Genomic DNA, 26,486 nt, shown 5'->3' with positions numbered 1-26,486 from the left:
AAAAAGGGAATATTTCTGGAACAAATTTGAAAAAAAGCCTAACCAAAATAATTGGAGTACATACAGTACGTCACAATGTTAACTTAAATTTCCTGCTGGGCTAATAAGAAAACTCTGTAAGACAAAACATAAAAAAGCAAAACTGGAACCAAAAATACTAAGGTCAGGGTAAATATTGAAATTAATCTGAGTGGCTTAATCCTATCCTATTCCCCACCACCCCAAGTATATTAAAAATAAGAAATAGCGTAGCAAGTTTGCACTATAAGAATGAACACCAGTGGTAAAATTTGAAAAAGGAGACGCAACAGCTCTTAAAATGAAATCCTAAATTCCAATGAACTTCATTTATTATATAGAGAAACGCTAGAAGGAAGAAGTATTTTCAGGAAAAAGTTAAAAGAGCCAATTTTTCTATTTTTGCAAATTTAATTTAATTTAAAAGATATCAATTCAACAGACTTTGGATACAACAGACAGAATCTGTCCATACATTTATGGTTCTGATCAACCACATAGATTTTCCCCATGATATATGACTCTGTCCTACATTAAATGCCATGCGCCATATTATATTTGCATACATTTCACTTACCATTTTATGCATGTATAAATCTCACATAAACTCTTTTAATATGTAAAATCTCCCTTTTGCCATCCATGCATGCATGTAATGTATAAAATGCACAAAGTTCACAATATACTTGTGTAAAATCCGATTCCCATTTTCCACATGTGTAAAAGCCCACTCAGATTTAATAAATGTTCAATCTTTAACAGACACCGCTTCCTCTCATAGTCCATTAAATCAAGGATTTACAGTACATATGACACCCACACCTATTTTCAGATATAACATGCCACAGAAAGGATCTGAATTAGTTTACCACTGAAAGAGGCAATATGGTTTCTCTAGAGATCTTAAATCCCTATGATATGTAATGCTAGCTAGTTTGATGGGAGCAATTATCCAGAACATCCCTATAAACTCTATTATATTTTACTTTGCCATATAATAAGAATGAATTAGATCCTTTGTAACTTAATAAGCCAAGAAGCTTTTTTCCTAATGGAAGGAGAATAAAACACAAGTCAACTGACACCTTCATCATTGAAAAGTACTGTATGCAGCATCCCTGAAAGCTTAAGAGAGTTAAGCAATCATGGCTAATCATTACCCAAATTTATAGTTTATAACCAACCCATTACTGTTGGAAAATTTTCAAATTCTACATCAGAAGCATAATAGGAAAGAAGAAGGGAGTGAGTTCTGGGCTCACTTCCAACCTGTTACTATTGCAGTGTTATTAAAAATATTTGCTCCTAGGCTTTTAAGACAAGAAACTCTGGTAGTTTATACGACTGTGTATATATGCACTTAGGCAATTTTAATTCCTTTTCTGTCCTCCTCCTTCTTCTGTCTTATGATTTTGCCTAGCCCCATCACAAAAATAACATACCCATAACTGAATAGACAAAACAATAGGCAAACTGTATCTATGTGCTAAAATGAAAATGAAGTACTTACGTTAGGCAGAATGAATATTTGAGAGATTATAATAAGAGCTTTTAATTTAATAAGAAAAATCCTTTCAACTGTTTAATAAAATATTCAATGTTTAGTATTTACTATTTTTAAATAAATTTAAAAATAATTCCTTTTTGAAAAATGCCCATTCTAATATACTCTCTTGAAAGCCCATCCTATTACTGGCATTTATTAGAATGCCACTAGACAAAAACCATAAATCACCTCTATTCATGGAAGCATGAAAGAGAACAGCTGGCATATATAGAAGAGCCATATTATTATATATAAAGAGACAGGTATAGGTACCATGATTTTAATTCAAATTAAAAAAATAATAAAATATTAGTATTAGCAGTATAGCTTAGATTTATTGTTAAAATGTTACAAGCAAATTACATTCTACCCAAACACAATTTTCAGACGTAGTTATAATCTTACTTTAAAGAGTCTTGGAAAAACATCAGTTGGCTGCCCTCGTACTACAAATAAACGGGAATTAAGTTTTCTTAAACTGTTGTCCAAATCTTCCAGAGACTGGAGCAAAAACCTAAAGAGAAGAAACAAAATGTAATCAGCAACTGTATCATCTTTGAGCTAGAATAGGTTATAAAACAAATGCTATAAGAACGACTGCTTCGTAGTTGAAAAGTATAATAACAAATCTAGAAAACCGGATTTATTCTGATTTGGTTTGGTTTTATTGGACTTACAGTATATGCCACCCTTCTCCCAAAGGACTCAGGGTGGTGTACAACATAAAAACACATATAACAAAAGGTAAAAAAAGATTAAATAGGAAATCCAATAACCTTCAATTGACAATTTAAATCAAATTTAGGGTGAAATTAAAATTAACAATTAAAATTAATAATTTAATTTATTCTGTTCAGCCGAGGCCGGCTTCTGTCACTCTCCTATTATTCTAAAGAAAATCAAGGCAGGGCAATCTTGAGTTTCTTTCTCATTCATTCAGTCACGCCTCCCTTTTAAAGCTAAACTGGTGTTTACATAACACCATACACGCTGACTACCATCTTCAAGGCCATCTCTGTACTCTTCTGCAAATTGTCTAGCAAGGCACAATTAAGAATCCCTTGCAAGCACCTCTTCTTTTTCCATACCTTTTCAAGAGGGAAAAATTGTAGAAGGAAAGGCAAAACCAAGTATTTTACATGGTAAGAAGGTTCTCAATCTGAAACAATGTCATAAAAAGTACTTCAGTGAGTAATTCATGGACACATATACCTATAAAATATGGTTCACATGAATATGATCCTAGAGTTCAGAGCTTATCAATTGATTCAGTTGTCTGGCCTCTTTCATTTATTTGAGGGGCTCCTCCTCTGCCTCCTGGCATGAAGGCAGGACACTAGAATGGATAACTATCTCAGCATATAGCAGCACAAGGATCTGTCTGCATTTTTTTTCATTGAAAGCCTAGGTTCACCGACAAAACCGCGAAGCTCTTATCCGCACCGACATAAGCGCGGAGGGCAAATCCGCGCCATCCAAAGCGCTAAGGAAAAAGGCGACCCTAGCGCGACGACATAACCACGGAGGGCAAATCCGCGCCTTCTGAAGCACTCAGCACCCTAACCCTAACCCTAACCCTAACCCGAACCTAACCCGAACCTAACCCTAAACCTAACCCTAAACCAAACCCCTAAACCTAATCCTAACCCTTACCTTAATTTAAATCGGCTTTCTGCCGCTGCGCTGTTTTAAAGCACACTTCTGTCACCACGCTGTTGTCGCCGTGCTGTTGTCGCCATGGTGATGACGTCGCGGCTTTAGCGATTCGGTTTTGTCGCCGCTATTTTGACGAGCGCGGTTTTGTCGGGCCACGAAAGCCTACACTAGGTCTTTGAATTATATGCACAGACCATTCTCCAAAATATATATTTTTAAAAAACAACGTATGAGTCTAAGACCAAAATTAAAATGGTTTAAGTCAGTTTAAATTTAGGTCAAAATAGATTCTTTAAACTTCCGTAAAATCTGGGGTAGTAGGTTGATTCTTTAAGTTCCCAAAGATGACATCAAAAAAGATGATAAAAAGTTTTATTTTATTCCATCTAATGGTATCATCAACACCCACTATGGTTCTCAGAGGATGTTTTCCCCCCTTTTAAATTAAATAACACAGTAGTTCTTTGTTGGAATCCATTCCGGGTGTGTTTGTGCAAGGCAGTTTCTGCTGTCTGAAACACACATACACAGGGATGCAAAAACATCGCACCAGAAACATCTTTCTGGCCTAAACGGCCAGGACTCACGATGCAGCCTCATGTAACATGGACTATGTGAGCCAGCTACTCCCACACATGCCCTTTCTCCCCCCTATGCTGTGCTGTAACTTTCTATTCCCCCCTTCCCCTCCCAATGCCATGCAGCTTGTTGTCATATAACTCTTTGTGTAGGTGTGGCGGTCACCCATGACCCAGTGCATAACAGGGCATGCGCAGCCACACTGAACCACACAGGAAAGAACAAACTCCATAACATCCTAATATCCTGATAGTGCATAACATAACATCCTGATAGTACTCCATAACATCCTGATAGTTCATAACAAAACATCCTGACCAGGATTTGACCATATATAGACAGAACTTCCCTGAGCAGTAGATTAGCAATTGTACTTTGACAGGCTGTTTTTAATCACATGTTGATTGCTCCTCCTGCCTTTGTCCTATCTCAATAAAAGGGGCTACCAGACACCATTCTGGGTCGCTCCATCCTGAGAAAGATCATGTCTGTGTCTTTTCTCAACATTGGCCTCATGGACGAACCACGGGTACATCACATTTGGTAGCAGAGGATGGTTACTTCGCAGTTCTTATCTATGGAAAGTCTGTCCATCGCCACATTAGATTTTCTTGATTTATATTCCCATCAAAATATTCTTTGTCATGTTTGAAAATAAAAGGAAACATTTAAGCCATCTGTCAGGAATAAAATCAGAGGCTAAGGGGCATTTGTATAAGTAAATTGTCCCATGTCAATGCATGTATCACTGCAAAGTTGAAATTTTGATTTATGCAGATTATCAGAAAAAATATTGTGATTCTATAAACTAGAAATGAAGGACTGTGTGCTGAGTGCTACAATTCTCCATGCAAGCAGCAAATACTATACATGTAATCATCAACTTAAGACCAGAATTCAGTCCACAATTTGGGTTGTAAATTTTTGCAGTCATTAAGTAAGATATCCGTGTGATTGCCTTGTTCAATGACCACATTGTGGTTGTTAAACCGGGTGCCTCAGGGGACAGGGGAGGCCCCAGTGCTGGTATGTCCAAAGACTAGAAAAGTACCAAGCCTCACAATGTTCTGAAGGCTCTTTCTAGCCTTTGGAAAATAATAATAGTAATAGTGGTAATAGTAACAACAACAACAATGAATCAAAATAACATGAAGTATTAGTACCACTTTATAAAATCTTAGTAAGACCACACCTGGAATACTGCATCCAGTTTTGGTCACCAGACAATGAAAAAAGATGTTAAAACTTTGAAAAAACTGAAAGGAAGAGCAACTAAAGGTCTGGAGACTAAAACATATGAAGAATGGTTGCAGGAATTGGGTATTGGCTAGGCTAGAGAAAAGAAGGACTAGGGTGACATGATAGCAGTATTCCAGTATTTGAAGGGCTGTCAGTTGAGGACCCCCTGTAGTCACTTCTAGCTATTTCCTTCAATGGAAATGGAGAACTCTATTTTTTATAGCACTGGTCTTCTCCTAAGTTTTTTTTTCCAAAATCAGCAAGGATGAGAAGGATGAGTACATTATGAAAAACTGAAAGAAAAAAAATCAATTATTTGTATCCTGCACAAGTCATTATACTTCTTGCTATATTCAAAATATAGAACATTCATTGTTTATTCCAGATGTTAGCCAGCCATTTGTTTCTCATGATATTTTTCTTGCTAAGAAAATTTATTTAAATTTGAAATCAACTCCTCTGAGAATACATAGATTTTTTCTTCTGGCAAAAAATGCAGAATAATCCTGCTCCACCTAATAAATGACTAAACTGGTATGAAAGAGCTAACCCATAATTTATACCCAGAATTTCATATGTAGAGACCCAATTAAGAGTATACTGAAAATAGCAGAACTAGTAGAACAAGAATCATCTTTAAGAAAGAAGGCAAAATCACACTACAACTTTTAGCTATGGAATGACGGACTTCTACTGCTGCTCCATCTCTCACTTTCATAGGTACAAAACTGAGAGATGACTTTAAAATGTGGTGGTATTCTTAAGGTGACCAGATTTTCAGATTGGTAAAGAGGGACACCTTTGACCGGGGGGGGGGGGTTTGATTAAATTGTAACTGTTGCCAAACATCAAAATTTTGATCATGTGACCATGAGGATGCTGCAATGGTCGCTAAGTGTGAAAATGGTCGCTAAGTGTGAAAATGGTCGCTAAGTGTGAAAAATGGTCATCAGTCACTTTTTTCAATGACATTGTAACTTTGGTCACTAAGCCCATTATACCACCTTTCTTGCCACAGTTCTTAAGTGAATAACTGCAGCTGGTATTTTGTATTTTGGATAGAATCTTTTTTTAAATAGCCTAAGACAATTTAAAAAAAGAATCCACACAGAATAAATTGAAGTAAAACATTTCAAACTATTCTTTCTATGCACAATATATTTCAAAGTATTGTGCATAGAATTTTTAAACATGGTTTCATTTCAATTTATTTTGGAGAGAATCTTTTTTAAATAGTCTAAGACAATTAAAAAAAAGAATCCACATAGAATTTTAAAAAATCCTATGCACAATAAATAAAATATTATTTTAAAATACATTAAAAAAATAAAAGAAAAAAACCCAGCTCACTTACCAGCAGGCTTGCACTACAAGTCAACCCAGAATGATGTAGATGTTAATACAAAGAACTGAGCAAATTGAAACGGTGAAATTAGTCAGGGAAATATTTTTCAAAGAAACTTTGCCACCATTTTGGAGCAGACCTCCAACCTCCGTGCCCCTCCCCTTCGGAAAATCCAGGAAGTAACACTCGTGAGCTCTCTAGCCATGTGTTTCCTGGAGCTCTATGGTACTTGGTCATTTTTTCTGATAAAATGAGGTAAAAGGGGCGCGGGGGGGTCTGTTTTGTTGCTTTAACATTTTAATATCTTCAATGAAAGTACTGAGACACAGAGAGAGAGGGATTAGACAGGGTGTCTTTTGTCTTGCCCTGGTTAGGATTTCTTAAGCAAATCCACTGGGCTTTCAACACGAAGCCAGAAAATCGGGACTTTTTTAAAACGGCCCGGAACACAGGACAAATTGTTATAAAGCGTGATTGTCCCACTGAAATCGGGACGTCTGGTCACCTTAGGTATTCTGTGATATAGAAAAAACATATTCCTGCCTAGAAATTTTTTCCAAAACGCTTAGAATAGAATAGAAGGTTAGAATAGAAGGTTATCAGTTCTCAACAAATGAAGTAGCAAACACATGGAAAACTCTTAAAAATATAATCTCCATCCCATGCTGAAGGAAATCAACAACTGGCAGATGATCTGAATGTGTTTTACTATAGGTTTGACAGAAAACTACTGCCACTATCTCCACAATGCCCATCTCAACATCAGCCAAGCCTCCTACAACCTACTCCATCCCATTGGGCCCACCACCTCTAGTGATTACAAGAATGAGGTGCAAGTTCTATTTCATAGACAAAAGTCAAGAAAAGCACCAGGCCCAGACAAGATAACTCCTTCTTGCTTAAAAGCTTGTGCTGACCACTGGCCTCCATCTTCACCCCCATCTTTAACAAATTCCTAGAGATGTGCGATGTTCCTGCTTCAAATGCTCTACTATCATCCCAGTGCCAAAGAAACCCACCATCAAGAAACTGAACGACTTCAGACCAGTTGCTCTGACATTTGTTGTTATGAAGATCTTTGAAAGACTAGTGCTGGCCCACCCGAAAACCATCACGGATCCACTATTAGACCCTTTACAATTTGCCTACCGAGCAAATAGATCTTCAGATGATGCTGTTAATATGATTCTGCACTACATCCTACAACATCTCTCCAAAGATCTATGCAAGGGTCCTCTTTGTAGACTTCAGCTCAGCATTCAATACCATCATTCCGAATATTCTTCTAATTAAACTAAATCAGCTAGCTGTACCTGACCACACTTATAAATGGATCGTAAGCTTCCTAACAGACAGGAAGTAGCAGGTGAAGCTAGGCAAAATCACATCTGATACTTGTACAATTAGCACAGGAGCCCGCCAAGGCTGTGCACTCTCTCCACTTCTCTTCTCTCTATATAACAATGACTGCATCTCAAAAGATCCCTCTGTTAAAGTATAGAAGCTTGCAGATGATACAACAGTGATTGATCTTATTCGAGACAACAATGAATCTGCATACAGATGGGAGGTTGAACAACTAGCCTTGTGGTGCAACCAGAACAGCCTTGAACTAAATATATTCAAAACTGTAGAAATGGTGGTAGATTTTAGGAGAAACCGTCCTATACTACCACCTCTTACAATACTAGATCACACAGTATCAATACTAGAGTCCTTCACGTTTCTAGCCTCAAGACTTAAAATTGACACCTAACATCAAAAGCATCATCAAAAAAGCACAACAAAGAATGTTCTTTTTGCGCCAACTCAGAAAGCTCAAACTGCCCAAAGAGCTGCTGATTCAGTTCTACAGTTGAATTATTTTTTTTTGAAGATTTTATTTTATTTTAATTGAACAAAAACACACAAAAAAAGAATCATCCTTCATTACATCTACAGTTGAATTATTGAGTCTGTCATCTGCACCTCTATAACTGTCTGGTTACCTCTGCAACCCAACAAGACAGACACAGACTTCAGAGGATAATCAGAACAGCAGAAAAAACAATTACTGCTAACCTGCCTTCCATTGAGGACCTGTATACTGCATGAGTAAAAAAGAGGGCTGTGAAAATATCTACAGACCTCTCACATCCTGGACATAAATTATTTCAACTTCTACCCTCAAAACGATGCTATAGGGATCTGCACTATAGACACAAGGACAGTCCCCCCACCCCATGCCATCACTCTGCTAAACAACTAATTCCCACAACACTGACAAATTATCTAACAAGGCTGTTTTACTATTTTTCTTCTCATCCTTACTAGTACCTATCTCTTCCCACTTACGGCTATATCCATATTATTTTTATTGTTTCCTACTATGATATGATTGTTTAAAAGTATCCTATGACTATCACTAAGTGTTGTATCTTATGATTCTTGATGAATATATTTTATTTTTTCTTTATGTACACTGAAAGCATATGCGCCAAAGACAAATTCCTTGTGTGTCCAATCACACTTGGCCAATAAAGAATTCAATTCAATTCAATTCTACTCTACTCTATTTTATTCGAATATGTATCAGTGGATAGAATTCGTTTCCAAGTAAACTGTTTATAAGCCTAAAAATATATAGACTCATTCCAGTTAATTCGGTAGCTTTGTATGGCATTTAACTAGTTCAAACTCAAAAAGTAAAAACAATGTGCTATATTTATATCCTGCCTAATTCGCTCTTTACCGGCGCTGCTTAAATGTGGCTCAAAATAATTTAATGCAGTCTACTAAGGACAAAGAAATAGGAGTAGCAGGTAAGTTAAGCATGTCCAAAGAACAGATTGGGGAGAGGGGGGGGGGAGGAGAATCTTACAGCTTAGATCCAAGCTACTTATAGAACTAACTTCTGCACATCCTGTTCAGCAGTTATTTTAGGTCATTGATGGGTTATCCTTCCTATGTCTTGTATGGATCCTTTTAAATCACTACCAAGTCATCTTCTTACATGGTAACACCTATGCTACAGAATAATTTGCAACAGGAATTGAAGCAAGCTCTTCTTGCCACAGTTTTGGATCCAGTTCTTAAAGCTATAGCATTCTTTAGAAACTGAATAAGTATATGAATACATATTCATTCAGCCTCTCTTGAGGCTTCTTCTGTAAGCCTCAAGAGAGTACCCCACGTAGTTGGCAAAACCACAAAAACAAGAATGGCATAGATTTCAGAAGGTAGTTTTTTTTTTTTTAATTATTTTTATTTTTTATTACACAGACAACAATGGGAAAGGGAGAGGATGGAAAAAAAAAGAAAAAGGGGGGGGGGAAGGGAAAACCCATCTTCACATATAATATGTCGTTTAATCACAGGTGCATCCCTACTAAGTTTATACATCCCGTATCTCTCTATTGTATATTTGATAAGCACCACAATAAGCTAGGGTTTAAAAAACAAAAAACAACAAAATAAAACAAGGGAGAGAGAGAAGAAAAAAAAAGGGTAGGGGGAGGGGGGGAGGCCAAAAAGGGCAAAAAAAGGTCCAAGAAGGAATGGAAAAAAAAAAGAGAGAAAAAAAAACCATCATCACATGCAGCATGTCGTTTGATTACGGTTGTTTTGACATCTACATCTTCAAATAATGTTTACCATCTCAGATATTTCCTCTAATGTAACTATTCAGAAGGTAGTTTTAAAGTTAGTTTGAGATACAGAATCTTGAAAAGCGTAGGAGAAATTTCTCAGTCTTCAGTATAATGGATTAAGGAGAGCCGCTTCAAAACAATTTTTCTGGTCTGAGGTGCCTCTTCGGTGATAAAATATTCAGACACATCATCTCTCACTTCCCACAAACTTTCATACAGTGGGAATAAATATCAGGTGTGGCTCTTTCATAACATAATTGTCATATATGCAGATTGTTGTTCTTTCCTTACATGTCACTTTGAAATCTGTTGACATCTAGAAATCAAGAAATCACTGAACCAATATAGATGCATAACCTAAAGATCCAGGGACATATGCAACCTTAGAAAATTTTGGACAATGTTTTTTAAAAATCAAAGTTTAATTTTTTAATTTTTAAATTGTATTTATTTATTTATTTATTTATTTATTTATTTAAGTTAATTTTAGCCTGGCAGGAAAGAAAATACTAAATATCTGACATGGGAATAATCCTATTAACTATGTTTAATTTTAATTAAATGTACACTTACAGGGTATTAAAGCTTTTGTAAAGACTGAGAGACTGAGTGTGGAATATGGGTGGCAATGAAATACCGAGAAAGAGACTCTTGTGCAGCCCTGGAATAAGATTTTGTGTGTGTGTGTGTGTGTGTGTGTGTGTATGTGTGTATATATAAGGGACTGGGATTCGTTTATTAACTAGGGCTAGTTTCCAGATGTCTGGTAGGCGGGAGGTATCATCACATTTATTCATGTTGTTGGAGGGTTTCTCTATTTCAATAGCTTGAACACTTCAAAAGATAATAATTATGGAAGCTATCGAAATAGAGAAACACCCCCACAACATGAATAAACGTGATGATACCTCCCGCCTACCAGACATCTGGAAACCAGCCCTAGTCAACAAACGAGTCCCAGCCACAAAAACCAACATAGGACGCAGAACAACACAGGACACCATCACCAATCACCCTCACCAAACATCGATTCCATCAACTAATCAAGATGTGACAACACAGCCAACCAATCCATTTAAAGCAACAAAGCCAACATTCCACACACACCCACCTATATTTATAGAAAAACGGCAGTTCCAATCACGCTTTGCTCGCACAAACATGAAGCCAAAGGCAACCAGCCTGAAGATAACGAGTGTGACCTCGTCAAAACATCGCCAAGTTACTGTCAGTCTCACACAGGAAAAGACCTGATACCCGTGAAAATCTACGAGAACACACACACGTGTGTGTGTGTGTGTGTGTATATATGTGTGTGTGTGTGTGTGTGTGTATGTCGTATTTGTGCTGATAAATAAATAAAGGGAGACTAGTATAGATCTATTTCAAGCTATTTAGCTCTCATCAGCTAGCCATACCCTTACTGGGATTTGAACCAGTGCTGTATTACATATTAGGCAGTTCTGTTAACCACTAAGCCACAAGTTTCTCCTCCTTTATCAGCTGAGCCAGGGAAATAGGTATCTATTTAGTATGCCTCCTCCCATATTTGGGCATGCCAGGTCCCGCATTAGGCATAAAAGCCAACTGGGCCAGTCACTTTCAGCCCAACTCAACTGACAGGCTTGTTGTTGTGAGCGTATTTAATTGCCTTCAGTTATTTATCAAAATAAAGGCAGGCTAGATAGGATAGACAGGTAGATCTGAAGCATCTCTACCACAGAACTGCTCAGCTCTCATATTCAAACACACTAAGCAAAGTTATACCCCTCCATCTCTCAAGCTTATTTGACTCAGGTGTCAATACAATCAAGGGTTCCAACAGGAACCAGACGCCAGGCATTTCTCCCGTGGAGCAAATATCACCCCTCTTCTCGGACCTCTCTGCACAGCAGCGGATCGCTGAAAGTGTCATATTGCGCCGGCTTGCTATTTACTCCGGCGCGCTGCTCTCCTCCAAGCGAACCATCAATAAGGCTCTTCATCTCATCCTACTACACGATTCTCGACACGCGAGCGAGAAGTTAGCGAGGGTCAAAAGGGACCAGTAGACGAGGCAGGAGGGGAATTATAAGGCAGCAGGGTCCATTACTCACATTATTATTGCATTCAATAGGAAAACTATTGCATCGCGGCATACAGGACGCACCCTCGACCCCCTCTCAAATTGCTGCGCTTATTTTAACAGATCGGTCACAGCAACGGCACTTAAGACTTATGCATACCGCTTTACAGTCCTTTCTAAGGGGTTTACAGTGTCAGCGTATTGCCCCCAACCATCTGGATCCTCATTTTACCGACCTAAAAAGCCTGGCTGAGTTATGCACGAACTTTCCATTCGGAAGGGGCTGCGCTGCATGAACGTGACACTCGTGCCATATAACGCGCGGGTGGCAGAGCAACCTGACCCGCTCCAACCTAGGTCTCGGTTCCCCCATCCCACCCTCCAACTTGGCGGATGCGCAGGAGGAGCACCGGCCGCCTGACTCCACTCACCGCCAGCGGTTGATGCCCACCGCGGAGGACGCAGCGAACCAGGGGTCCAAGATGTAGATGCAACGCACGGAGGTCGCTTCTCGGATAGCCGCCTGCAAAGCAGGGTTGTCGTGAAGACGCAACCCCCGTCGGAACCAGTGGACGGAGCAGCCGCCGCGGCGCGGCCGAAGGACCGGACCGGACAAAGCAGCCATCGCCGACGCAGCCACCTCCGGAAAGGCAAGCTAGACTCTCCCGCAACTCCCCGGCATCTAAGCCGGCCCACCTCCTCTCCCGGTGCGTCAAGCCACTTGCCGAGCGGCTGCTCTTCTTCCAGTGAGCATGCGCAGCACCGCCCCCCCTCCCTCCGATAGCTCATTGGCCGCTTGAACTACATACACTGACACAGTGCTATAACTTACTGGGTTGGCCTTAAGAGCCCCGGACTGCGGGGGTGGCGTAGCACGTTTGCGCGCTGTTTATCAGGAGGAGAAGGAAGGGGAAGACTGGGTTAAAATGGTGCCACGGGTGAGGTTCTGAGGTAGAATTGAAGCTATTCACTTTAAAAAAAAACATTCCTTTTTGTTTCGGCAGAACTATCGGATCAGAACAAGGATGAAAAAAAATCTGTATGGCTATCAGAGGGAATATTCAATCTTTGTGTACCTTTGCGTAAGGTAGAAACCGCACGTCGGGTTTTCTGCAGCCCAAATGTGGCAGCTTTGCAACAGAGAGGCTTTCTTTCACTCACGGATCCTGGGATGATTGGAGCGTCAGGCGCCCTCTGGAGTCTCAGAGTTGTCTTAGGTTTTATCCTTAAAGGAATGCTTGAAATTATTGAAAAATGTGCCCAATAAATTACTTTGTCTGCTTTAAGTGGAGTTACTTTCAGTCTTCTCCCATAGGTTCCATGCCTAAAAATACTTTAAAGTTCCCTATGTTTATACACTGTTAAACAAGGATTTGTTGAATAAACCACAGCTGGATGAGTTTGTATGCCTAAAAAATCATAAATATGATTTTTACAAGAAATCCAATCCAGTGCTTTCCGTACATTCCATTTCCACTGCTTGTACGTAGTAAGAATTTGTGTTTATGATACTGGTGCATGAAAATTAAAAGTAACGATCTTCTGTTACTCTTCAGCATCTTGTCCTCAAAAGTATATTGTTTATGACATTAAAATCATGTTTTCAGATATTACATTGGTAGGCCTGCCTGTCATGTATTTATGTAATCTTAAAAATGCTACTTATGGCCATCATAAAATCCTGTAGTCTTACTATGATCAGTACCCTCAATCTGTTCCAAAAAGGCTTGAGGAAATGAGTTACGATAGATCTTCCTTGTGGTTTGGAAGGCACCGGATTAGGAAACTAAATGTAACTCATATCTTGATTACAATATGAGTTGTTTACTTCCTAATAAATAAGATTGCAACTAGGTTGGAAGAGTCCTGCGGGATTGGGTGGCCTATACATTTAATAAATAATAATAAAATAATAATAATAATAGACCTCATAGTAATGTTATGCATATATGAAATGGTAGTCTGTATTATTGAAAAGGGTTCCCTGTCTCCTACTTTGTCTGGAACACTATTTGTCTTTCACTTCCTCCTATAGTTCCAGTATTGATTATAATTAGTCCCTGCTGGGCAAGAGAAATTCTGGAACCTTAATTAATGTATATGATGCACATAATGCATACACATATGTAGAGAGAAACAAGTTCTTTATGATTCAACCAATTCATTCTGAGAGGTATTTACTTGATTTATATTTTGTCTTTCCTCCAGGAGCTCAAGGTGATAAATAGAACATATTTTTCTCCCCTTCCCCCAACAAAATGCTGTGGGGGCTGAGAGTGACTGGCCTAAAATCAAACAATGAGTTTTCACTGCAGAAAAGGATCTATAATGACAGTTTCCAAACTCTTAGTCTAACAACTTTTAAATCACATTGGTATACTCCCTGCTAGGATAATTAATGAGAAGAGTCAAAGGAGTCAAAATCCAACTGACTGCACAAAACAAATCAAGATATAAAGTGAATGGTGGTAGCATATCAAGCAAGTTCTCTTCAGGACAGTGGGAGGCTTAGGAAACTTATGGGTGGAGGATTTAGAGATTCTCATATGAGCCAGAAGCCCGGTTTACTACATCCATATGTCTATCTACGTGGGCAATACAGTACAGCATATTCCATTATATATGATACACATCCCTCCAGTTTAGGGGAGAGAGTGGTTGACTCATGATTCTCAGATAGTTGTCTGGCTAATGTATTCTCTCCTCTTCTGTTTTCTCCGCATGGCACAGGTATCTGAACAATGTAGCCTATTTTATGCAGAGGCTAAGGAACATTTTTCAAGGAAATTGGAGCCAGAGTAATCTACACTGCCTGTATGATTTACTAGCAAACATGCAGATTACTTGAGTCTTTAATTTTTGATGCCCATTTTGGCAGCTTCTTAACACAATAAGAGAGGAAAATACAATATTCAAAATAGGAAGAGGATACCTCCCTGCAAACTAGAGTCATATTTCTAATCAATTCTGGCACCATTCGTGCGATTCAAGCTGATCTGTACATCTATGTGCCAAGTAAACATTTACCAGTTTTAATGCATACTAGTCAAATATATGTTTAAAAGTACAAGAACTCATCCAAGAAAAAAGGTCATTCCTGATATCAATAGATGGTCCTAAAATATAGCTGCGAAAATGCAGTTTCTTTCCATGTGTGTCATATAAATCTTGAGCGCTAGCAACAAGGGGCTAATCAGTAGGATCAGCTACCAAGAATTTCCTGTGGCCAAGATTACATAATACCATCTTGTACTTGCCACCAGCTCATTGGTAAGTCAGTGGTGAAAGGTGGACCTTTAAAAACTAATTTTTGTTTATATATACATAGATGAAAAAGTGGAAAATGGACCTGTCTTATAGTACGTATGATTTAATCAGATGAAATTGACAAATGTTCTTTTCCCCTTTCAGCTCAAGTGACAGGAACAATGTCAACACAATTCAGTCCAGAAGTAAAGAAGATTGGGAATCCACCAATTAGGGCTTGTAATAAACATGGACTAGAATTGTAGTTTGTAGTTTGTAGTTTATTGGGATTTATATGCCGCCCTTTTCCCTGAGGGGACTCAGGGCGGCTTACAACCACAGGGGGGGGGGGAGGGGGGGTGCAAGGTCAAAAACAAAACAATATGTGAACAAAGAAAAAATAGTAAAACACAACTTTCATTCAACAATCAAACACTCGGGCGGGTGAATTGGAAGCCTATCCCCAGGCCTGCTGGGAGAGCCAGATCTTGAGGGCTGCGCGGAAGGTCTGGATAGTGGTGAGGGTACGGATCTCCATGGGGAGCTCGTTACACAGGGTCGGAGCAGCAACAGAAAAGGCTCTCCTCCGTGTGGTCGCCAGTCGGCATTGACTGGCAGATGGGATTCGGAGGAGGCCCAGTCTGTGCGATCTAATTGGTCGATTTAGGGAAGTAATCGGCAGAAGGCGGTCTCTCAAGTACTCAGATCCACTACCATGGAGTGCTTTAAAGGTGGTCATCAGTACCCTGAAGCGCACCCGGAGACCAACAGGTAGCCAGTGCAGCTCGCGGAGGACAGGTGTAACGTGGGCGAACCGCGGTGCGCCCACTATCACTCGCGCGGCTGCATTCTGGACTAGCTGCAGTCGCCGGATGCACTTCAAGGGCAACCCCATGTAGAGCCCATTGCAGTATTCCAGTCTAGAGATCACAAGGGCTCGAGTGACTGTTGTGAGAGCCCCCCGGTCTAGGTAGGGCCGCAACTGGCGGACCAGGCGAACCTGGGCAAATGCCCCCCTGGTCACAGCTGACAGCTGGTGATCAAAAGTCAGCTGTGGGTCCAGGAGGACTCCTAAGTTGCGGACCCTATCTGAGGGGTATAAAATTTGACCCCCCAGCCTAAGCGTTGGTATATTAGCCAAATTCTTGGGGGGGAAGCACAACAGCCACTCGGTCTTGTCCGGGTTGAGTACCAGTTTGTTAGCACTCATCCAGTTCTTAACGGCCTCCAGACCCCGGTTCATCACGTCCACCGCTTCATTGAGTTGGCACGGGGCGGACAGATACAATTGCGTATCGTCCGCATATTGGTGGTATTTTATCCCGTGCCTCCGAATGATCTCGCCCAGCGGTTTCATGTATATGTTAAATAGTAGGGGGGATAAGACCGAACCCTGTGGCACCCCACACGTTAGGGGCCTCAGGGACGATCTCTGCCCCCGACCAACACCGACTGCGACCTGTCCGAGAGGTAGGAGGAGAACCACCGCAAAACAGTGCCTCCCACTCCCACCTCTCGCAGTCGTCGCAGAAGGATACCATGGTCGATGGTATCGAAAGCCGCTGAGAGGTCAAGGAGAACCAGGATGGACGCATAGCCTCCATCTCTGGCCCTCCAGAGGTCATCGGTCAATGCGACCAAAGCGGTTTCTGTGCTGTAACCAGGTCTGAAGCCGGACTGGAAGGGGTCAAGATAGCTAGCTTCCTCCAAGGCCCGTTGGAGCTGAAAGGCCACCACCTTCTCGACAACCTTCCCGATAAAGGGAAGGTTGGAGACAGGACGAAAGTTGTTTAAAATGGCTGGATCTAACGATGGTTTCTTCAGGAGGGGTCTCACCACCGCCGTTTTAAGTACGGCGGGGAAGTGCCCCTCCCGAAGGGAGGCGGTGACAACCGCCTGGATCCAGCCATGTGTCACCTCCCTGCAGTTGGCAACCAGCCAGGAGGGACACGGGTCCAGAATACAAGTGGAGGCACTTACAGCTCGAATGGCCCTGTCCACATCCCCAGAGGCAACGTCCTGGAACTCAACCCAGAACTGGTGTGGCAAGTGATCCTCCTGTGTCTCAGCTGGATCTACTGCGGTGGAGTCCAAGTCCGATCGAAACCGAGCTACTTTGTCCGCCAAGAATTGAGCATAATCCTCAGCCCTACCCTGCAAGGGGTCTCCCGCTTCCCTCCTATTGAGGAGGGAGCGGGTTATCCTAAACAGGGCGGCTGGGCGTGACTCGGCGGACGCAACCAAGGCTGAAATATATGATCTTTTTGCAGTTCTTAGTGCTCGGACATAGTCCTTGGTGCAGGTAGTTAAGAGTGCTCGGTTCGCCTCGGACCTATCGGACCTCCACTGGTGCTCTAGGCACCTCCTCCGGCGTTTCTTCTCCCGGAGCTCCTCGGTAAACCAGGGAGGTCTCCAGGATCCACTGACCCGGAGGGGCCGTAGTGGCGCGATCCGGTCGAGAGACTCCGACGCCGCCGAGTACCAGGCGGCAGCCAGAGTCTCCGCCGAACTGTGGGCGAGAATGACACTAGGCCATTCTGTGGATAAAGCAGGGCAAGGAATTGAAATCTGGAAAGGGATTTCTTAAAGTAGCTTTAGTTCTAGTCAGACTATGCATGGGAAACATGGCCTTTAAGCTGCTTTTCTGCAGGGCAAGAAAGCACAAAGGCAAGACAACATCCTGTACTGTTTTTGAAAGCAGCAGGCTTTCTGGAGTGAGAACAGCAGGTATATACCTCTTTGTCTTCCCACACTAATTGTGACCTACTCTTCATAGCCTAGTTGTTCAGAAATCAACTAATGTTCTGATGTAAACAGCAGTACATGCACACACAGCTTGAGGAATGTGTGTGGCAGGGCTGACTTTTCATCTGTTTGCTCAGTCAGCCACTTCTAGTCTGTCTCAAGTTGGGAGGAGTGAGTTAAATGAGATGATAGCCAAAAATCATTAATATTCAGGCATGGATACTGGCTTGAAAGAATGAGTAGAGCAGGTGCAGGGGTTCAGGTAAGGGGGTTCGCTCATCAACTTCTTGCAATTTCCTGTTAGCTAATGATTGTATTGATTAGTGCAGTTAACCTTATACACCCTTGCTTTGACTGCTGCCTTCTTTGATTAGGCCCAGACTTAATTCATAGTGAAATATGAGAGAGTTGTTGACTTTATGGGGACTCTTTATTTGCAAGTTTTAATAAAATAGTGTTTCTTCAATTGGTTTCTGAGATAACCTTTTCACTTGGCAAAGTCAATAACCGTACCGTAATATATCCTCTTCTAACCCTTCTTTTCACAGCATCTTCAAGTCTTGTCAATAACACCAGTCCAAGATGGTATAAATGCATTATTATTTGCTTTTTAACTTTAAGTCATAGAATCATAGAATTATAGTTGGAAGGGGCCACAAGGATCATATGGATCAGTGTTTCTTAGCCTCAGCAATTTTAAGATGTATGGACTTCTTAGATGCGTGGAACTCTCCAGCCAGCACAGAGTCTCCAAGGTTGAGAAACATTGATCTAAATCCTCTATCCTCAATGTACTGAAAAATCAATTAGACTATTCATGGGAATATAGAGTTCAGCCTGTTAAAAGCCTCTGGATATAGTGAACCCCTAATTTCTATAAATTTAATTTTCAAGTTAAAGGAATTCATCCTAGCAATATATTGGATCCACACATCTTTGTCTACTAGAAATCATAGCTGATTTCATTTATATAATAGTTTTTTATTAGAGTATAAAATGTGGTTGATATAATACAATGACTTGGTTCACGCAGCCTGCTTAATCAAAATCAAACTAAACTACAACAGGGTTTAATTTACATTGAATGAAAATCCATTCACTCTATATTATTTGAAACAAATTCAGGAAGCTTATAATAAAAAAGATTGAACAGGTAGAGATACTGTAGTTCCAATTGCTATTTGATTATGAAAGAAATCAAGAGTTCTTTTGAACTACAACTCCCAGTATGCACTAGTCAATGGACTTCTGGGAGTTGCAGTTTACATTCATTTAAAGGCCTCAGGCTGTGTCAGGTTGATAACACTTTTTCTTTTTCCAGAAGAAGACTTCTTATGTTAAATAGGGTTTCTTTCTAAAGTATAAATAAAATTATAGTTGGCAATTCAAATTTAAATAGATTTTAAACATTTCGGAGTCTATTTCATGCATTGTAAACATTACTCAGGAGCAAATTACTCATTACGAGAAAATGTGTTGCTGCCCTAATTCAACACACAGAGTTGAACAGAGAACAGAAATCTGATTACTTGCTCTCTAGGTATTGCTATTAGGAAAGCACCATTTCTTATGAAGAAAGTTTAGGTTGGTAAATTTCATTACCGTTTTTTTGTTTAAAATACTCCTCTTCTGCATTTTTTGTGGGTAATACAGCGAGGTAAGGCCTCAGCTTCTTCTTTTTTTTTTTTTTAAAGTACAATATGCAGACCTCCGACCTCCCCTATCCTTGCCTAATTGCCACTTTTCTCATGCAGCCTAGCACATCTGCTGATCTGCCACTACAGGCCAAGCCACCTTGCTGTGCAGGAATTAGCACTGCCACTTTCAGTAACCATTAGGCCAAACACATAAACAACAAATTAGAAGGATGAGCAATTGCAGCAGCATATTATATGAGCTTTTAGAAATCTGCTTAGGGAGTCTCGGCGTAGGCCTGGTTGAGAAAGGTGCTGTATGACAGCTGGAATATGGAAACATCTGTAATTGGCTGGGATAAGGAAAGATTCATAGTAGCCACAGGGATATGATTTTACCCAGTATTTACACTCTTATTGATTGTTGCCGTGCCTTGTTACATTGATATGTCTGTAAATATTGCCTGTGTTATACTTTGCGGTTAAACATTCTTTTGATTTGCTCAATAAATTTTTTCAGCTTCAATTATGTCTTCATGGCATTCAAACCCACAAGTCTCCTGCCTGTGTTTACTGTGGCAAGATAAAGTATATTTGGATTCTGTCTGTACATGTCTGGTTGCTTGGGAACAATGCACGACTCTTAATGAAAAAGTCAGATTTTATACACTTGTATGTTTTTTTGACCAATTTATTCAGCTTTGAAAGAATTACTATCTTGCTCCTTTACTTTTCATCTTGGTTTTATTTGTATAAAGTTTCATCCCAAAAGAAAACATTCAAAAGCAGTTACTGTTTGGTTAAATGAATAATTTAGGACTTCATGTAGACAGTAAACTCTTTATATAGAACAAACAAGTGTGGAAACCTAGCCTCTTCAATTAATTGAAGTTAGGAAATGCATATGTTTCCCCACTACTGTATATTGCACAATGAACAGTTCCATATTGGGCAGCAATAATTCTTGGTCTGGTACAGACTGACCTTAAAAGACCTAGAAAACACGTCAAGAAATGGTAGGCAGTAATTAGTTCAAAGGTGTTAAGTAGAAATGATCTGCATTACATAAAAGCAATTGGAAAACAGTTGAAGGGGAAGGCAACTGATACAGGAGGATGAGGAGGAAGAATGATATTCAGGTTCCAGTTCTCTCATACTGAGTTGAAATTGGTTTGATGCTCCAAGTTGCTGACAAGCTGAATTAAAAACCTAGTGTAACTACCCCACAGGTTTTGAAAACTAAGCCCTCCATTAGAATGAATCTTCTGCTTTGAGATACAGGTATGGTAGTTCTCAACTTTCAACCGGTTTCTTAGTGACCGTTCAAAGTTACACCATCTCTTTTTCTACACCATCTCAGAGCTACTTATGACTTGGTTGCAAAGTTATAAAGACTGCCATCTCCAGTGGTCACGTGGTCACATTCTGAGCACTTGGCAACTGGTCTGTATTTATGGCCATTTGCAGCATCCTGTAGTCAAATGATCACAATGTACAACTTTTTTTTTTGCCAGAAATATACATTTACTTTTGTATCCCAGCAGAAAAAAATCCAATTGATTGGGTCAGCTTAATGACCGATTCAAAAAAGATCATAAAATTAGGTGTGGTCACATGGTCACCTGGCTTTATAATCTGCACAACTTGTGACCATTATTAAATTGAGGATTATACATATTTGTGTTTGCCTTTGTGTACATTGTTTAAATTTACGTTTAACGTTTACGTGTAACGTACAGGAAAATGGGCCATTAAGCCCAGAGTCTTTGTAGCACAGTGGCTAACCTGATGCATCCAGAAAAAAATATAAGCAGTCTGTAAGGACAATAAACTCTTTAACTAATTCTCCTTCAGTGTTGGGTTTTAAAGAATTTTGCCTGTGAGTCAGGAGGCAATGTATTATCAGTGCCCTCTGCTCTACTTCCCTATCATTTCTACTGTTGCAAACAAAGCAAAGAGCCATTCTGAAAATAACAAATCAACACTTTATTAAACACATTTATCAGTTGCAGATCTACCATGGGGATCTACGCTTTCCAACACAAAATTAGGAAAGTGAGAACAAGGTAAGGACGCTAGCAAAGGTCAAAGGCAAATGGAATTACACATTCCAATGAAGTTTGGCTCCTGAAGCCAAGAAGGCCTTCTTAATAAGGAGAGTGCATATCAAAAACAAATGCACTCACCCAAGAAATGAGCTTTAAGAGCAAGAACATGGTGATACTTTCACTTTGTAAGAGTCCACTAATAACCATTGACATCTGTTTCTTCAACAGTGCTGGGAAAAATAGTTGACTACCTAAAGACATTTAGATCTAGAAGAAACCAAACCAAGGGAGCTTTCAATGCCCTTTCCTATTTTCTTTCGTTCAGTTGCTTTCCAATTAGGCTGTCCAGAGGAATGATAAATGTGCTGAGAAGCACTGGCAGAAAAATGCTTGAGAATCCTGGCATTGGGATTACCTTTTCGCCAGACAAGTTGCAATTCTGTATTTCTTGCAACTTGTTTGCCCCACAAGGGCAGGAGAGCCAGCAATCTAAGAGAATTGTTCTCCTGCTTCTCCAGGAAGCAAACTGGGCAGCTCAGTGTGATGTGTGAGGAGACAAAGAAACATATCTACAGAAGACACACATAACTTCAAGCAAGTAGAGCAAGGACCCAGCTATTCCTACTTTCTTAAAGTTGTTTTTAATAGAACACCCCTCCCTCCCCCACCTTTACTAAAGAGGTGTTTGGAAAAGAAAATCACTTGTAAAAAAATTATCCTTTTCCAGTGATTATTGTAACAAATATGCAGTACATTGGAAATCTCGCCCTGCCTTCTATTTTCTACATGGGTAATCATAGGCTAGGCTTGCCTGGAAACATTAAGCTATCTCTTGCTAGCTAAACTTCATTTTATTCCTTGAGCGAAATGCAAGACTAGTGAATTCAGACCAGATTGTCATTTTTTTCATTTGCTTTTGGAAGAGGTTCTAGCTGTACCTTCTTCATCTCCAACCCTTTTACCCAGGTATATGCAAAAGAGCCTGCTAAAACCATCATGTTACTAGCCCACCACAAAAAGCTCTTGGTTTCTTCATAATAGCAGACAGCTAACACTGTCTGGGCACAGGCTTTGGCAGTCCCAGAAACGTTATGTGTAAGTGGGCTGGTATATTTGATCTGAAGTCCAGTCACATAGCCGATAGCAAAGCCAAATATCCCACTTAGAGTCATCATGCCCCAGAAATGGATGCTTCCCAATTTATCGAAGTGGTATAGTGTGAAGAACTCATTTGTAAACAACAAAAGGGGCAAAAACAAGACGCAAGCATTGATATTGTTATAGAAAGTCAGACGCCAGATGCTGCCATCCACAGCTGGAAGAACTTTTTTAGTGTAAATAGCATTCAGTGAGACACACAGGCTGGCAAGTATTCCAAAAATGATGCCTGCCCAGGACAGAGTGCCTTCTGCTCCCTCTTGATCTATCCCAAGCCAAAAGCCACCTGCAAGGTAAAAGAGATGGAAAATATACTGATTGAACTACAAAAAGTAGGAGGCAAGCCTCATACCTATCTAAAATAAAACAATTTGCAAATTTTTAAAACTTCAGATATAATAGACTATTTTTTTTCAATCTCGGCTACTTGAAGAAGTGTGGATTCAACTCCCAGATTTCTCCAACCAGCTACTCGTAATACTCTTGGTGGATTAAAAAAAAATCCAGCCTAGCCTACAACCCTGAAATTTCCCAATATCTCAGATCTGAATATCAATCAGTGTTTGAGCTGAAATCTCTTGCTGAGATTGAATCACTATTCATTAAGATGCCTCACTCCATAATCTTCTGTCAAAGAGTGTATGTGAGTTTAAAAACTTTTTACTATAAACATAATAGCTGTATTCCAAAGTTGCTTTTTCAAGAAGCAGCTGTACCTTCTTGTTTTCGCTTCTTATCCAAGAAACTTCTTCAGCTCAGAGCAAAATGTCTTCAAAGAAAAACAAGAAAGTCCAGTTTCCTCTTGAAAAAACACCTTTGGGACAACTATGACCTAGGTGACTGAGAATTTCCATAGACATAACAGCTGTATGTTATCTTTACAAAAGTGAAGCTTTATATTCTCCCGTGGCACGACAAAACCGCGGTCAACTAAAGCGCGCCCGATTAAAGCGCGTCGCTGACGTCATCAGGAGCGCGACAACAACGACCGCGGAGAAAAAAGGGCGCTTTAAAAAGCGCTTTTAAAGCAAGCCGATTCACGTAAAGGTAAGGGTTAGGTTTAGGGTTAGGTTTAGGGTTACGTTAAGCGTTAAGGTTAGGTTTAGGGTTAGGTTAAGGGTTAGCGTTAGGTTAAGGATTAGGTTTAGGGTTAGGTTTGGGGGGGGTTAGGTTTAGGTTTACGTGTTAATTTTAGCTTTACCGCTCACAGCGTGCTTTTTTCATCGTGCTGTGATGACGTCAGGTACGCGGTTTCGTCGAGCGCACTTTAGTCGACTGCGGTTTTGTGGTGGAACCATATTCTCCAGCATAAGCCACTATATTGTATAATAATAGTTAGCAAGCTTAAGCAAACTAATAAAAGTTAGAATAGAATCAATTCTATCAAATTCTCTTCCACCTGATATTAACAAACAAAAAATGTTACATTAGTTTAATTCCAAGCATTATTGAGCAAGAAAGATTTACCAGACCATCTGACCCTCAGTTTTTGCCCTGTAAATTGGGAACACAAACTCCCCCTTTTATTACGGCCTTGTTATTATACACAGAGGTGTAGCTTTCCCTTTTCCATATGTTTAGTTAACAAGCATCCCCATTCTCCTACGCTCACAATCAGTAATGGAGATCTGATAGGTTCTATCTCAGATTCTATAGGATTGCACTGTTCTTTTTAGAGCCACTCTGGATGTGGCTCTTATTTTCTATTCTAAAGGATACGAATATGCTCTTTAGAGTAGATTTTGGCAACTTTTAGACAAGGATTGTGAGGAAAAATTATTAAATCAAGAGTGGTAATGCAAAAAGCCTTCTCTACTGACTGCCATGAGTTGTGCACCATGATAACCAATAAAAATGAGTAAACAGTTTTAGAATATTAGCAGTATCTCTATAGTTGCTACAGTTAAACTGAAGTCCTGCAAGCAAACCATTAAGGTTCCTCTGCCTCATGATGCATTTGACACTTGTTTTCTTGCATAAATCTCACTGAATTCTAAGGGACTTATTCCCCAATAAGTAAATCTTTGCACACAATAGATGGTGCACAATGTCAACTTCCATCATTCCCAAGCAGTGGTGAGGCTGGTTGAGGATAATGGGAGATGAAGCCACATGGTGGGGAAAGTGGCAGTCTGGATTGCTTCGCTGGGGCCATTGGGAAGGCTCCACTCACCAATGATAATCCCACATGAAAGAAGGGCGTACAAGGATGTGGTTTGCTTCAGGAGCAAGTAAGAGAGGAGCACATTGAACACGGTGGTGAGGGAGCGGCCCACGTTGTAGAAGGCCACACCAACGAATTTGAGGCACAGGTTGTTGAAGGTGATCATGCCAATGAAGACCAGGGAAAGGGGCAGGACGCTGCGGGAGACCTTGAGGTCCATCCGGATGGAGGGAAAGTCCACGAAGCCCCGCGGGCAGCAGGAGGCCAGCAGGCTAAGCAGCTTGCAAATGAGGACGGTCACAAGGCACTGGTAGAAAGTGACGAAGAGCGGCGCATCCAGGCGCAGCGACTGGCTGCTCAGCAAATACTTGTTGAGGAAGACCATGGTGATAGAAATGAACCAGTAAAGGCAGACCACGACGGCGATCCGGACGGCCCGCAAGAGGAACGGAGACTCCTTGCTGCTGCCGCTATCTTCCTCTTCCTCCTCCACCTCCTGCTGGAGAAGCGGCTCCGACGCACCGCCGAGGGCCATTTTCAGGATCGCAGAGCGCTTCAGCTGGACCCGGTTCATGTTGCCAAGCCTCCGCCGGAGCCCTGCTCCCCGCCGAGAGGGAGCAGAGGGTTGCAAAGGGCTAAGGCATCTCAGGTCGTTCCCGAGGATGTTCACGCCGGGTGCGCCTCCGGATTTAGGCCTCCCCCGAAGCCGCCCGGAGAAACCTGTCCGTCTGCTTCCTCCTTCCCTAGTCCTCCTCCCCGCGGCGCATCCCACTTGCTGCGCCGCCTGCGCAGAGAAGGCCAGCCTTTCCACGCTTAAAGGGGCCGCGGTCGCCGATTGCCGGAAGCAGCCGCGCGCTTTTAAAATACCGCGCTTTCGCTGAGGCGGTTCCTCCTCGCTTCTGGGTTTCTCGCCCGGGACAACCTCGGTTGCGCGCCCGGTTGGCGGTCTAAGCCCGTGAGCCGCTTGAAGCGCCCGTCCGGGAGCGCTGGAATCAACCGCTTGCTTGCGTGGCTGCGCGCATTTCTCCAGAGCAGCGTTGCCACTTTCCACGTTGGGGGGCTAGCAAGCGATCGATCCTTTGGTTTTCGCCCTCCCCCTCTCTCTGAGGTGCTCTTTGGGCCCCGCTTGGGCACTGGAAGAATGGAGCAGCCTTCCCTAGCGCAGTCTTGCTCCAGGCCAGGCGAAGTGCCCTCCCTTTTTTTGGATGGTGAGGAGCAAGTTCATAGGACAAGTTCAGTGCATCCGGAAGGCAGGGCTTGGCTGTTCAACAATTGCCTGACCAAAAAAGACTTCCAAATTTCTCATCCATTTGCACACTGCCTATATTTCTCATGGCCACAATTACTCTCTTGGTTATCTGTTAGGGTTTCTAAGCAAGACAGGGACAAAAACAGCTGTTCCCATTCCACTATC

General features: G+C 41.1%; 2 protein-coding genes across 2 annotated transcripts in view; both read right to left on the bottom strand.

Moving 5' to 3' along the window:
- Positions 1 to 12,792, bottom strand: part of CRY2 (cryptochrome circadian regulator 2) — a 39,149-nt gene extending 26,357 nt beyond the window's left edge. Inside the window, exons 1-2 of the mRNA XM_032208635.1 lie at positions 12,509 to 12,792; positions 1,970 to 2,078 (exon numbers count right to left, since the gene is read on the bottom strand). Coding sequence (XP_032064526.1) covers positions 1,970 to 2,078; positions 12,509 to 12,702 — 303 coding nt within the window. The 5' untranslated portion in view covers positions 12,703 to 12,792. The remainder of the gene's footprint in view (positions 1 to 1,969; positions 2,079 to 12,508) is intronic.
- Positions 12,793 to 21,248: 8,456 nt separating this feature from the next.
- SLC35C1 (solute carrier family 35 member C1) lies at positions 21,249 to 26,257 on the bottom strand. The gene is made up of 2 exons (XM_032226641.1): positions 25,082 to 26,257; positions 21,249 to 23,194 (listed from the first exon to the last, which is right to left on the bottom strand). The coding sequence occupies exons 1-2, from the start codon at positions 25,644 to 25,646 to the stop codon at positions 22,635 to 22,637; spliced, it is 1,125 nt and encodes a 374-aa protein (XP_032082532.1). The 5' UTR covers positions 25,647 to 26,257; the 3' UTR covers positions 21,249 to 22,634.
- Between the last annotated feature and the right edge of the window lie 229 nt (positions 26,258 to 26,486).

This window comes from Thamnophis elegans, chromosome 1 (assembly GCF_009769535.1).
Source record: "Thamnophis elegans isolate rThaEle1 chromosome 1, rThaEle1.pri, whole genome shotgun sequence".
NCBI classification, from domain to species: Eukaryota; Metazoa; Chordata; class Lepidosauria; order Squamata; family Colubridae; genus Thamnophis; species Thamnophis elegans.
Note: the sequence above shows the minus strand (reverse complement) of the source record. Positions and strands in the feature narration are given on the sequence as shown.

What these genes read in the sequence shown, in the direction of transcription:
- SLC35C1 (XM_032226641.1), bottom strand. Translation starts at nt 25,646, where the DNA reads ATGAACCGGGTCCAGCTGAAGCGCTCTGCGATCCTGAAAATGGCCCTC. An exon ending in TTCATGTGGGATTATCATTG is followed by an intron (nt 23,195 to 25,081) that starts GTGAGTGGAGCC and finishes TTTACCTTGCAG; the next exon opens with GTGGCTTTTGGCTTGGGATA.